Source organism: Hyperoodon ampullatus, assembly GCF_949752795.1.
Source record: "Hyperoodon ampullatus genome assembly, chromosome: 18".
In the NCBI taxonomy this organism is placed as follows: Eukaryota; Metazoa; Chordata; class Mammalia; order Artiodactyla; family Ziphiidae; genus Hyperoodon; species Hyperoodon ampullatus.
In genome coordinates this window covers 51240644-51254050 of record NC_136931.1, presented here as the reverse complement: position 1 = coordinate 51254050, position 13407 = coordinate 51240644, and the positions used below count along the sequence as shown (strand labels likewise).

General features: G+C 60.7%; 1 protein-coding gene across 1 annotated transcript; it reads right to left on the bottom strand.

The window, feature by feature from the left end:
- Positions 1-4903: 4903 nt before the first annotated feature.
- Positions 4904-11635, bottom strand: ERF (ETS2 repressor factor). Its single transcript, XM_079723196.1, has 4 exons — positions 11511-11635; positions 6864-7098; positions 6370-6485; positions 4904-6263 (listed from the first exon to the last, which is right to left on the bottom strand). Exons 1-4 carry the CDS (start codon positions 11530-11532, stop codon positions 4960-4962), a joined length of 1677 nt encoding a protein of 558 aa, XP_079579322.1. The 5' UTR covers positions 11533-11635; the 3' UTR covers positions 4904-4959.
- Between the last annotated feature and the right edge of the window lie 1772 nt (positions 11636-13407).

Sequence of the window (13407 nt, the reverse complement as noted above, 5' to 3'; positions counted from 1 at the left end):
AATCCGGGAAACGCAGTCCAGTCGCTCACTTAGTATATTGGCTGTATGCCGACCAGCGCCAGGTGCGCTCTGGGAAATTGAGTCGGAGGCCGCGGACCCGCCGCAATCGGGCCGTGAGGCAAGCCGGGAAATGGAGTCATCGCCACGCCCTCACCGCATTGCAGGTGTGAAGCTACTCCCAAAGCACGCCGGGAAATGGAGTCCCATGTGATCCCTAAGCCCCAAGTGGATACTGCAGTTCCGGAGATAGGCTAGGAAATGGAATAGCATTCCTCCTCCCTCGTTCGCTAGGCCGCAGTCCCCGCTGGAAAATGTAGTCAACACCGAGGCTTCAGAGCAGTTGCTACAGCGAGCCCTTGTGTCTTCTGGGAAATGGAGTTCAAGGCAGCCTTCCCACTGACTGAAGGGGAGGGATCTACCATGATCCTGAAGCATGCTGGGGAATAGTCCAGACCGGATCCCGACCCTTTGTGAGACGAGACTGCAGAGGCTTGCCGGGAAGTGTAGTCTAATAGGTACCTTCAGGAGAGCGTGGGCGAAAGGTGAAAGACAGTAGTAGCCTACGGGAGACTGAAGAAAGTTTCAACGCCTCCTGCCCCGCCGCCAGGTCCCAAGAAACAGCCGAAGTCTATCAGGGGCTGCTGGAAAATGGAGTGCAAACACTCCAAGTTCCAAGTTTCCACAAATCCGGAAGGAAAACCCTCCCCGCAAACGATTTAGGAAACAAAGTTTCCGGTGGTTTCTCAGGACAATACAGTCTTCGGATACTGTCTAGCTTTTTCTAGCAATGTAGGTTGCACCAGCAGGCTGAGCCGAAGTTTGAAAGTAATGAAAACAGAATTTTTCTTGGACCCCCATTAAGCTTTTTGCATCCTCACGCTTCCTAAATCACAGGATCCTGAAAGGCCCAAAAGAAGGAAGCCGGCTGCTAGGAGTAGCCTTGGGTTTTGTGCACGCATTATATCACCCCAGTTATCCATTCATACCCGGAAGGACAGTAGCCCCAAAGCGCGCTGGGAGAGAGAGAGAGAGAGAGAGAGAGAGAGAGAGAGAGAGAGAGAGAGAGAGAGAGAGAGAGAGTGTGTGTGTGTGTGTGTGTGTGTGTGTGTGTGTGTGTGTGTGTGTGTGTGTGTGTGTGTGTGTGTGTGTGTGTGTGTGTGTGTGTGTGTGTGTGTGTGTGTGTGTGTGTGTGTGTGTGTGTGTGTGTGTGTGTGTGTGTGTGTCCCGGAAGTACTTGGAAGTAGAATGAAATCACCCTCCGCCCCTCCTGCCTTGTGGAATGATGGGAAATGGAGTCTCTAGACTTCACTTTAATCAGATCCTGTGATCACACTAATTGTCCTCTCCTTTCTGCAGCCTGAAGAAAGTCTCGTCCACTCGGTCTGTAGCCGACCGCAATTCCCAGCTGACACAAACCCCTGGGGTAGGACAGACGGTAGCGCTAAAGCCTTTTCAAACTGCATTAACCAGAAGGCAAAGCGCAGTCAGACTTCCGCTCTCTTCTCAATGAATGAGGCTGCATCACGCACAGCCCAGAGCGGGTGCTTCTGGGAATTGTAGTAGTTTCTCAGTCAAACAGTGTCTGCTGCCCTCTGGCGGCGGCTCGGAGTCCACAAGCAAAAATCCGAGTCAAGCCCCAAAGCCTGGGGAATCCTAAACTGGACCAAGAAGGTCTGCAAGGGCAGAAGAGCAGGGCGGAATAGCGGCGGTTACTTAATGGCCAGAACCCGTGGGACATGCGCAGTGGGCCGCGCGTGGGCAACCGCCAGAGGGGATTGGGGTCCATCGGAGTCTGAGGGCGTCAGTCTGAGGGAATCTTACCCGAATGTCTGTACGAGATGAGAACGTTTGTTGAGGGGTGCTAGAGCGGGTTGTAAGTGGTTACGAGGGGCCTATGGGTGTCTGGAGGTGCTCAGGGGAGTCTTTGAAGAGGTGAACTGGTCTTCCTGGAGACCAGTGAAGTCAGAGAGGACTTGGGGTGTCTGTATAAGGTCTGTGGGAAACTGAGAAACTACTGGTGACTGAGGGGATCTCTGAGGGATGGTTGAGAAGCATAAGGAAGGACCTTTGGGGGACAGTGGGAGTACTGGAGATTATCGGTAAGAAGCAGGTCTCTCATGGAGTGAATTAATTGATGAAGTGTCTTGAGATCTATAAAGGGCTTTATACTTGGTTATCAGAGATCCCAGAGGATGTGGAAGGGAGCAAGGGTATGGTCTTGCAGAAACTGTGAATAGATTTAGGTGGGTCATTAAAGATTAGAGGAGCCGCTGGAATTTTCAAGACCGGATGCCACCTGTGACATCCCACTCAGCCAGAATTTGGGGCAGGAAGTCTGCTTGGACTGTGGAATAACCTGAAGAGCAGTTCTGGAGCTGAGTGCTTTTAAATCCACGATAGACCCGGTTCAGAGGTGCTTTGAAGGCACTAGAATCAGGTGCTGAGACTACTAGTCAGGGTCCTCCCTCCTCCCTCCAATGATGACATCCCTCTTTCTCCATCACACCACCACCACCACCAACTCAGCTGCATCTATGTTGCCAGGAGACAGGCCTCATCCCAACTTCCAGAAATAGCCCAGCGGCCCCCACCCTAAGGGAGTGACTTACATCACCCAGGAGAGGGAGCAGTTGCCCATAGGCCGCCACGGGAGCCTCAGTTTCCTGCCAGTACCCCAACCCTGGATCGTCTCTTCACTGCCAGCGGGCATCATTTGGGACCACCCACCCTGGGCTGGCATGAAATGAGGATGAAAGGAGAGTGGGTAGGAGTTTCCAGTTCCTTCCCCCTCTGAGTTACACAGGGTGATGTTTCACGATGAAGCCAGTCCACAACAGGCCCTGAGCCCTCAATTCTCACTCTTATCTCTCAGCAGCTGTGTGGCCTTGGGGAACTCCTTCCCCTCTCTGGGCCTCCAGCACCTCACCTGCACTGAACGGGTTGTGCTGTCTCTAAGGGCACCTCTAGCTTGGATTCCTCCTCCTGATTCTTTCATCTCTGATTCAAGCTCTCCAACTTGGGCTTCTAGCCTTATGAGCTCACCTCTCAGATCCTATGATCTTGAGATCCTGGTCTAGATCCAACGATCCTGGCTTTAGGAGGAGAACTCGGTTGTTGAAAGAACATGGGCTTCAGAGACAGACTTCATTTAAAGTCCTAGCTGGGCTTAAGGTCTTGGGCAAGTGATTTAAGTGAGCCGCTTGCCCCTACCTTGCTGGATGTTGGAGATAAAGCGCTGCAGCTCCCAACTAGGTACCTGGCACACAGTAGGTAAATCAATAGCAACTATGATGAAGCCAGTCCCTTCTTTTTTTTTTTTTTTTTTTGCGGTACACAGGCCTCTCACTGTTGTGGCCTCTCCCGTTGCAGAGCACAGGCTCTGGACGCGCAGGCTCAGCGGCCGTGGCTCACGGGCCCAGCCGCTCCACGGCATGTGGGATCTTCCCGGACCGGGGCACGAACCCGTGTCCCCCGCATCGGCAGGCGGACTCTCAACCACTGCGCCACCAGGGAAGCCCTAGCCAGTCCCTCAACTTGTTGGCAAAGAGTGTTTCCATGGTTTGATGAGAAGATCACTAAGGTACCTTGCAAGGTCTACATTTCAAGAGACCCTGCAAGCCTGTTCCCAAAGGACTCCCAGATTAATTCATAAGCGCCTCTAAGGAGAGTGGTGTGTGGGAGAACACCAGATGTAGCACAAAAGGAGCTCCATGGAGGCATGACTAGGAATTCACAGAGAGGAAAGGCATTGTAGGCAGGAGAGCAAGGGCCATGGTGTGGTGTTGAAGAGCCTAAGGGGCTCCCAAGGATGAGCAGATCCCCCATGGAAGAGGGGAGCAGTCAGAGGGCCAGAGCACGCCCGAGACCTTCGTCATCAGGCCCAGGGGTTAAGTGCCGCCCCGGGTCAGGAGTTCATTTCCCAGGCCTGGATTTGCCCCATTCAGATGGGGTTAGGCCCTCTGGCCATAGGTCCATTTGGGGGTCCAGTCTAGGTCCCTGTCCTTAAGAACCAAGCAAAGCCTGTTGCCCTGCAGTGGCTGCACCCAGCACCCAGCACCCAGGACAGATCACTGCATCCAAAGGTCCGAAGTTTTATTGTTTTGAATACATTCTCCAGCAGCCCCCAACTTTCCCTCCCCCCAACCCTCCGTCCCCAATACAGAATAAGGCTTGACCACAGACCCCCAGCCCAGGGGCCCCAGCTGGGAGGCAGAGGGGGCTTCCAGTTTGGTTTCAGGGCACCCCCTTCCCACCTGCCTGCCTATGGGCTAGTCCTAGGAGCAGCTGGGGGTGAAGGGGTTGGACTGGCGCTGGGGTGGGGAGGAGGAGAGGGATAGCAGGCACTTGTAGAGATTTGTGGCCTATGGGCGGCACCCCTCACCCTCCTCCACCCCCAACCCCCCCCCCCACAGAATTTTTGGTTCATCATACATGTTCCTCCCTCCTCTGCTGCAACCCTGTGGGGGGGTATGAGAAACCCAGGCACTCATGGCCCCTGGAGGGGCAGGGAAGGCAGGATCGGGGCTGAGGATGGCCGGGGGTGGAAAGGGAGAGAGGTACAGGAGGCAGAGAACAGGGAGGGAGACAAGGCTTTACTTCCTAAGCGATTGTAATAAAAAAGTTCCTGGGCTTTGAGGCCAGAGCCTCAGTTCAAATATAAATTCCCCAGAATGGAGGTGGCCCCCTTAACTCCCCCCTCCCCCCTACCACTCTGCCCGGAGCTTAGAAACCCACAGAGACAGGGGACAGCCCCCAGCCCTGGGCACCCACCCACCCTCACAGTTAAAAAAAAAAAAACGAAATTAAAAGTTTTATACAAAACATGGGGGAGGGGAAAGGGAGGAGGCAGGGAAGAGACGAGAAAGCTGCCCTCACCTCCAGGGAATCGGGGTGGGGGGGTTAAGGCAGCAAAAGAGGCATGGGGGGGTGGAGGGAACGGGGGTCCCCTGCCCACAGCCCTCAGGAATCTCGATGCTCCAGAGAGAGCTGGGCTGTAGCGTGCTGGAGGTCAGAACTCACCCGCCTTGGGGTGAGGGGCCCCCCAGCCTCCCCAGGCCCCTCCCCACGCACCTTCTTGTCCTCTCCCTCGTCCTCGAGGCCCCCAGTGGGGCCCCCACCCCCCTCCAGGCGACAGTCTTCACTCCAGCGCCGTTTAAAGCGCAACTTGAGGGGCATGCATTGGGCTGCCCCGGGTGCCTCGCCGGGGTCGGGCTTCGGGGGTGCAGGGGGCGCACGAGGCGTCTTGAACACTTCCCCGTCCTCCTCATCCTCGTCGCTGATGTCAGTCACCTCCACCTCCTCTGACTCGCCTTCCGAGATAGGCTCCACCTTGATCTGGGGTGGGAGGGGCGGGGGGGCGGGGGGGGCCAGCGCCCCAGCCCCCTCGGCCAGCCCGCCTGCGCTGCCACCACCACCGAGGGCACCGCCACTGCCCTTGTCAGCGCCCGCCAGAGCCTTCTCCCCAGCCGCCCGCTGCCGGCGTCCCAGTGGGGGCGGCTGGAGCTTAAACTTGAATGGAGAGGAGGAGGAAGAAGAGGAGGACGAAGCTGAGGAGGGGACTGGTGGGGTCTCCGGTGCCATGGGCGGCAGCGGGCACTTGTCAGCGCGCTGGGGCTGCGGCACCACCAGCCCGGGGTAGTGCAGGAAGGCGCGGGGGCTGAGGTGGTAGTTGTAGACGCTTTGGGTGTGGGCCTGCAGGTACCGTTTCATGTCCTCAGGGCTGAAGGAAAAGTGGGAGCCTCCCCCCGAGCCGCTGGGGCCCCCGCCACCACTGGGGTACATAGGGCTCAGCGTGGGTGAGGGAGTGTAGGCCAGGTGCGTGGGTGTCATGGGCAGAGCCGGTGAGAGCTGAGGGGGCAGCAGGGAGCCAGGCCCGGCTAGAGGCGACACAGGGAAAGGGCTGAGGGGCTCAGGACCACCCCGAGGCCGGGGGTAGACACGGAAGACACCAGGGTCATGGGGCAGGCGGGCCAGCGGGGGCCCGCGGAAGGCACCCAGCTCCGGGGGGCCAGGCGGTCGGGCCCGGGGGTCCTCTCCCAGTGGCTCTTCCAGCTCTGACGTGCCATCGCTACAGTCACTGACAGAGCCTCGGCCCAGGCGTCGGGCCACCACAGCCGAGAAGAGGGAGGATGAGGATGAAGAGCAGGCCGGTGGTGAGCGGGGGTCCTCGGTGGGAGACAGCACCTCGGAGGGCGTTGAGGGAGGGAAGCGGAAGTGGCTGCCGCCTGTCGGCACTGGCGGGGCGCTCTGGGGCACCGCACCCCCTGGCGGGAGAGGGGAGACACGGTGTCAAGGCCCCCAGCCCCGCCTGGACATTCAGACAGACCCTGGCGTCCCTCTGAGGCCATGCTTACCAGCCCTTGTACTCACCAGCCAACCCCACATCGATGAAAGGGTAATTAACCAGCACCAGTTTGTTGAAGTTGAACTTGTAGGTGAACCGTTTCCCCTTAGTCTTATGCAGAATACGTTTGTTGTAATAATAGCTGTGGATGTAGAAACACCATCGGACGGTCAGTCACACGGGACCCAAGTCCAGACCCCGTACCTTGACACGTGTGAGTGCTGCTCGCAAAGGGTGACCGAGAAACATGGGCCACCCGAGAGAAATCAAGGTCCAGAGGGTGGAGACCAGCTCTCCCCTCAGTTCTGGGGCCAGACTAGAGGCCACGTCCCTGGCTGTATTCTCTCCTCAGGACACCTCGGTGTGACAAATGGTCTCAGAGAGGGGCTGGGACTTGCCCAAGGTCACGCAGCTGTGATTTGGACCCGGAAGGCAAACCCAAAGCCTATTCCCATGGGCCAGGGGCTCCCAACCAGTGGGGGGCTGTCCACATCTGCCCAGGGGCCTCTGCCCTCCTCACCGCAGGGCCCGGCTCAGCTTGTCATAATTCATCTGGGGCTTGCACTTGCGGACACCCCAGAGCCGAGCCACCTCGTCGGGGTCCTTGATGACGAACTCCCCGTAGTCCCCCTGCCAGGCGATGACACCCTGGTACTCCTCCTTCCGCAGCAGCTCCAGGATAAAGTGCCACAGCTGGATCTGCCTCGAGCCGGGGGATGACTCCGGCTTGTAGGCCCAATCCGGGAAGGCAAACCCTGGGGACAGGAGGCAGGGGTGCGGCCCCGGGTCAGGGCGCCAAGTCTGGGGCCCTGGGGCCCATCCCAGGGTCCACCCCCTACCCCACCCTTAACGTGGGGAAATCCGTCTCCCCCTGCCAAGCCAGGACCTGGTTAGAGGGAGACAGTGTGTGTCTGTCTGTGTGTGAGGGGGGCTAGACAGGAGCTGGGGGGAGGGGAAGCTGGAGCCTGCTCCAGCGACACCGGGAGAAACAGGAAACCGTCGGCGGCGGGTCCCGGGGCCAGTGCCAGGGGGCCAGGCACCAAGCCAGGCCGGCGGGCAAGGCTGCCAGTGGGGGAGGGGCAGGAAGGGGCACACGTGGCCAGACGGGTTGGGGCTAGCCCCCCCACCCAGCCCACCCGCACTCCCGTTCAGGGTCAGTCACTATCACGCCGGCCCCCCCCACCGCCACACGACCTTCTCTGTTTCCCTCCTAGGAACATACACAGTCTCCCTCCCAAGACCTACCGGAGCCCTTACTCCCACCCTAGGCCCCGAAAGGAGGATTTTTTTTTTTTCTTAAAAGGACCAGGAGGGGTGGGGTGGCTGCTTGACGATGAGGTCAGCGCTTGCACACACAGAGGCTTCTGTCTTCCCTGGAGAGTGAAACCCAGACTGTCTGAGAGAGCGCCCCCCCGCCCCCCCATCAAGCCCTGGACCCTCTGTGCTGCACTGCCCTACCCAGACCCGGGCGCACGGACCCAACCTGGCTGGAGGGCCTCAAGACTGCACGGGCACCGCTAGCTGTAGACTGCTCCCCCTTCTGCCTTCTCATCCTCAGCTTCTTCCCTGCCCACCTACCTACCCGCCCCCAGCATTAACCTTGGGTAGAGGTTGGTGGTGGGCTGGCTGGTCCCTAGAGGTGGTGGGCAGCCTGGGGGGGAGAGTTGGGGGGGCTGCGGTTGTTGTCATTTCCCAAACCCCCGGGTAATCAGGGGTCATCAATAATTCAGCACTAGGCAGCCGGTAATGGAGGGGCGGGAGGAGGGAAAGGGAGGAAGAGAAGGGGGGAGGCAAGACAGAAGCCCTGGTGCCCCAGGCCAAGGTGGACGGCTAAAGATGGGCGGGGTCCCAAGTCCCAATCAGGCTGCAAGGGTCAGCCTCCCTCCCCTGGCCCTGGCTCACACCCCAGCTCAAGCAGGTACCAACCAGGCCTGGGGCAACATGGAACCTCCCCCGAAGACTCCACCCAAGTCTGGAATCCAACAGGGGATCCTTCCCCATGGGGACACAGGGGATCAGCAGTCCCTATTCCCACAGGGGCCACTCCCTCTAAATCAGAGCCGACTCTAACCTCTACTGGGACCCAGCTCCCTGACCCCTGGCCTTGGGTAGACTGGGATGGCCAGCATTCCCCACCTGGTCCCTGCCTCGTTCAGAAATTCCAGCCTCAAACCAGCCCCTCAGGGCTCCAGGGATATGACCATATGACCTCCAGCTGGTCACAGACCCAGGGTACTATATGTACCAGCAGCCCCTGCTCCATTCAGAAGTGACAGCCCCTGACAACACCTTCCATGGACCCCCAGCATCCACAGCCCCGTCCCTCTCTTGGGAATCCAGGTGTTCACCCCTTTATGCTCACCCTGCTAGAGAACCCAGGTCCGAGGGTCTTGTTCAGGGCCCAGAGGTCCTTGGGAACCCAAGAGTCCGCCCGCTCCATGTACCCTCCAACCTCCTCCAAACTCCTGTCTCCCTTCAGGGCACCAAGCTTTGCGCTCCCCCCCACCTAAACCCCAATCTGGCTCTCCGACTCGGGGTGGGGGCCGAAGCCCCTGAGACATCAGTCTAGAGCTGGGGTGTGTACTGATTTCCACCCTCCCCCCAAAATTAAAGCCACCCTTCCCAGCCCACCCGCCCCAGCCTCCTTGTCCCGGTAACCAGGCAACGTGTGTGCAGCGACAGTCCTGGGAGCGGGGGAGCAGGAGGCTAAAAATAAACTTTGCAGAAGAGAAGGAGTGAGAGAGACTACATGCAACACAAAGGGAAGGGAGGTGGGGGGCTCTGGAAAGGCCTCAAGCTGCATTCCCGGGACTGACCCAGGCCCCCTAGTTAAGTCCCCTCCCTGAACAAACCCCCTCCCGGGCCAGAACCCTGGCTCCCACTCGTGGCAAGGGCCCTCCCTATTCCCAGGCCCACCCCATAGCCAGCTTTCCTCATCGGACATGGCATACATGAGGGCCTGTTCCCAGCTTTGGGGGGAGAAGGAAGATGAGGGGTGACGTCAGGGTGTCTCAATGGGGCTCTGTTCCCCAGGCTTTGGAGCCAGGAGCCAGGCACGGGCACGGGGAGCATGTGTGAGTGTGTGTTGTGTATGGGTCCACGTGCTTAAAACAGGGAACCACCCGGCCCGCACCAAGAAAGCTTGGGGGTGCAGGACCTCTGGAGCATGAGGGGACAGCAAGGCAGAAACAGAGCAGCTGACACTGAGAGAAGAGCTGAGGACATTGCCAGACAGGGTGGAGAAGAAGCAGCAGACAGGAAGGGCTGGGATGGCGGGGTCCCAGAAGGCACACCTGGGTCCCACGGAGGCGGGGTAGGGAATCTCCCAGACAGACTGTGGAAACCTGGGAGGGGGGTCTGCAGAATTCTTGGGCACCCCTCAAATTCACATAACTGCCCAAACTTTTTTTAAAAGGACTCTGGGGGTCGGAAGGGAGGGGTAGTGGTAGAGGAAGAACACGCCGGCCTCCTGGGGGGCCCCGCCACCTCCCCCAGTCCAGGCAGCCTTCGGTGGCGCCAGAGCCGGGAAGAAAACAGGAAGTGGGAAACAGCCGCGGCAGAGGAGAGAGGGGCCGGGATGGAGGATCGGATGGAGGGGCGCGCAGCGGCCAGCCAGGAGGCAGATGGACCCATGGACCGACTGGGAGACCAGTACAGGCCCCCGCCCCTTCCCCCAGCCAGAGAACCCACACGGCGCGGCCCCAAGACTGGGTTGGGGGAGCGGCCCAGCCGGTCCCACCAGGCGAAGGCCCGTAGCAGGGAGGGAAGACGAGGCGGGGTTGTCTGGGTGCCTCGGCCCCCTCCTCCGGCGAGGGGAGGCTCCTGCTGCCCCCAAGGCCCAGCGGCCCTGGAGCCTTTGGGAGCCAGAGAGTATGTGGGACGCACGTGACTGACCCTACAGCACTCCGAACCCCTGCCCCACGCCCAGCCCCCTCCTCGGCCCCAATCCCCAGGCGCCGGAGCCCGGCTCGGAGCCCTTTAAGAGCCGCCCCCACCCGCCGAGCGACGGGGGGGCGGGGTGGGTGGGCCGGTCGGGGCACACACCCTCACACAGGAGCCCTAGCCGCGGCCGCCGCCGGGGGAAGGAAACAAGTTTGAACAGCGGCGCCTGGCCCCCTTCCCCCTCCCCCGTCCCCGCCCCGGGCCGGATTCCGACGGGGTAGACGGGCAGGGGGCGGCTGGGACCCCTCCCCCAGCGCGCTCGGGCGCAAAGTCCAGCCAGCGAGAGCCCGGGGGCGGCGGGGGAGGGGAAGGGGGAAAGTCCGGGGGGGGGGTAATCCTGCTGCCCCCCGCCCGCCGACCGGGGGGGAGGGGAACCTTGGCCCCTTAAGGAGGAGCAAGTTGGCGGGGAAGAGGGGGGCGGAGGGAAGAGACGGCCGGTTGAAAGAGAAGAGCTGGATGAGGGAGGGGGTCGAGGGGGGGAAGCCTCCGCGTCCACCCCCACCTTCCCCACCCTCCCCAACCCCGAGTCCCCGGAGGCTAGGGAGGAGGGTTCCCAGGTCTCTCCCGAGCGACCTTAAAGCCGCGCGTTCTAAGGTCGGAAACAAAAAGTTCCTTTTTCGAACGTTCGGGCTGCGCTTTGGAACTTTGCGACTCGGCGCGGGCGGGGGAGCGAGGAGCCGGCGGAGACGGGCGGGGGAGGGGCGGTGCAGCCCGGTCCCCGAGTCCCGGGCTCCCCACTCACGCCCTCCTCCTAGAGGCCATCCTGTATCCCCCTCTAAGCCGGTGCGGGGCACGCATCGCGGTGAAGGTCACGGGCCGGACCGCGCAGCGCGGAACCTGGGATAGCGGGCCCTGTGGACAGCCCCCCCGCACACACACACCCCGCACACGTCCCGGCCCCCAGAGTGCAACGTGACAGAGCGGCGGGGAGGAACCCAGCCACCCCCGTGATCCCGGGAGTGAGGGAGAGCCCAGCTTTCGGGGTCCAGGCAAGGAGAGAACCAGGACTCGCAGCACCCATACCACTGCGCCCAGAGCCAGGAATTGGGGGTCCGGTGCACACCCCCGCTCGCGCCGCAAGAAGCAACAGGTCTGGAGTGCTTGGGGGTCCCCAGGAACTGGGGATCACTCGGGCTCCCCCAGAACCCTTCAGCCCCCCCAAAGTTTCTCCGCCTGGTTTCCCGGGGCAACAAGTCTCCCCCACACGTGCTGCCCCCGCCCCCACCTGTGTCCGCCGGGGTCTTCATGCTGGGGGGCCCGGGGCGAGGCGCCCCGACTCCGGGCCGCAGCTCCCGGCGCCCGCGCTGCCCCGTCCCGTCCCGAGCCCGTCGGGCCGCCCTCGCCGATTCACCCGGCCTCGCCTCTCAGAGCCTCTCCCCTCCCCGCCGCCGCCTCCCGGGTTAATATCGCACTCCGGGGCCGGGACGCCCACGCCCCCCGGCCGGCGACGTCACCGCCGCGTCGCCATGGAGACACTGCGCCCGCCCCCTCCCCGCGCACTCGCGCGCACACACGCGCGCGCGCACACACGCGCACACACACACACGCACGCACACACACACGCACACACACACACACACACACACACACACACACACACACACACACACACGTCGGCGCGCAGCCACTGAGGACCGGCCGGCTCTAGGCTTAAAGGGGCCGCGCGACGGGGGAGGAGGGAAGGAGGGGGTTGGGGTGGGATGGGGTCCGGGGGGTCATGACCCTTCTCTGAGGCTCCAAGTCTGAAGATAACTTAAGTCCTCAGGACTCGCGACCTGCCGCCCCTCCTCCTCTCCTGCCCACTGCGGGGTCCAGATTTTCTTTGGAAGCCTGTAAGAGGGGTTGGGGGGTACCTTCTGATGAGCGTCAGAAACTTTTGTGAGGAGGAGTATGGACCTTTTGGGAGGAGGCAGAATTTTCTCTGCAGGGGGGCCGGGTCAGGACCTTGGAGGATGATCCAGACCACAGCATTTCCCAGGCTGGGCTCACCATGTCCCCCCACCAACAATCCTGAGCCTGAATGGGGGCAGCTGTCCAGGGGTGGGGTGGAATGGGTGGTAAGCATTTCCCAGCATCGGAAATAGGGAGGCGGCTGTGCCCTCCGTCCCTCCAGGGATGGGGTCTTGGCCTTCCAGATAGCCCCAGTCCCAACTGGGGAGGAAGTGACCAGAGAGAATGCACGCGGTAGCCCGCCCCCCCATCCCCAGACTGCAGCTGTCCTGGGGACACGGCTGGCGCCAGAGGTACCCACACCTCCACCTCCAGGGCAGGGGGTTCCGGGGATGGGGTCAGGATGCGAGGGGGTGAGCAAAGTCGGAACAAATGTGCTCCCAAGGGGCACTGGGGGGTCGCCAGGAGAGAGGAAGGCAGGGCTTAAGGATGAAGGCCAGCGCGTAGGGCAGTGTTAAGTCTGTTCTCTGCAGCTGGGAGGAATGGATGGAGCCTGAGGCTTTGGGAAACAGGAAATCAGCAATGATCAGATGGCCAACAGTAGAGGGCAAATAGAAGCTATATTCACAGGCTGATCCTGGAAACAGAGTCTCAGAAAAGACTCTGAGGTACCAAAGGAAACGAAGCGGGGAGGGCGGGGGGAGATGCTCAGAGAGAGTGAAATCAAGAAGACAGAGATGACCAGGCCATAGAGAGGGAAGGCCTGAAGGGTCAGGCTCTGGGTGCTTAGGGCTTCAAGCCCAGCCTCTGTTGCTGGGTTCCTAGCGGTGTTAGAGCAGAACCTCACCAGTGCCTCAGAAGTCTCAGGCCTCTTCCTCAGGGAGACCAAGGCCTCCCGGGAAGCAGCACCCCCCTGGGGAATTATGTCACCTTGCCTACGGACAGTGCAGCTCCCCCATGGATATTGTAACCCTCTGGGAGCAGTGTGGTCCAGCAATGATAATCATCATCATTGTTATTATAACAGCTCCCTCCCGAATTGCTCTCGCTCATGATGTGCCAGGCACTGGGCCAAGCATTGTCGGGACATCTTCTCATTCAATCCTCACAAAACCCCAAAGAAGGGAATTACTATTGTTAGCCCCATTTACAGATTAAGAAAATGAGGTTCAGGAAGTGTTGGAGCCAGGATTCAAACCCAACCTATCCAATTCAAAATCACCACCCTTAAC

Excerpts from the sequence above, each read along its gene's own strand:
- ERF (XM_079723196.1), bottom strand. The coding sequence starts at position 11,532 with ATGAAGACCCCGGCGGACACAG. Across the intron at positions 6,486-6,863 it reads AAGCTGAGCCGGGCCCTGCG|CTATTATTACAACAAACGTA; the intron begins GTGAGGAGGGCA and ends CTACATCCACAG. Across the intron at positions 6,264-6,369 it reads CATCGATGTGGGGTTGGCTG|GGGGTGCGGTGCCCCAGAGC; the intron begins GTGAGTACAAGG and ends CTCTCCCGCCAG.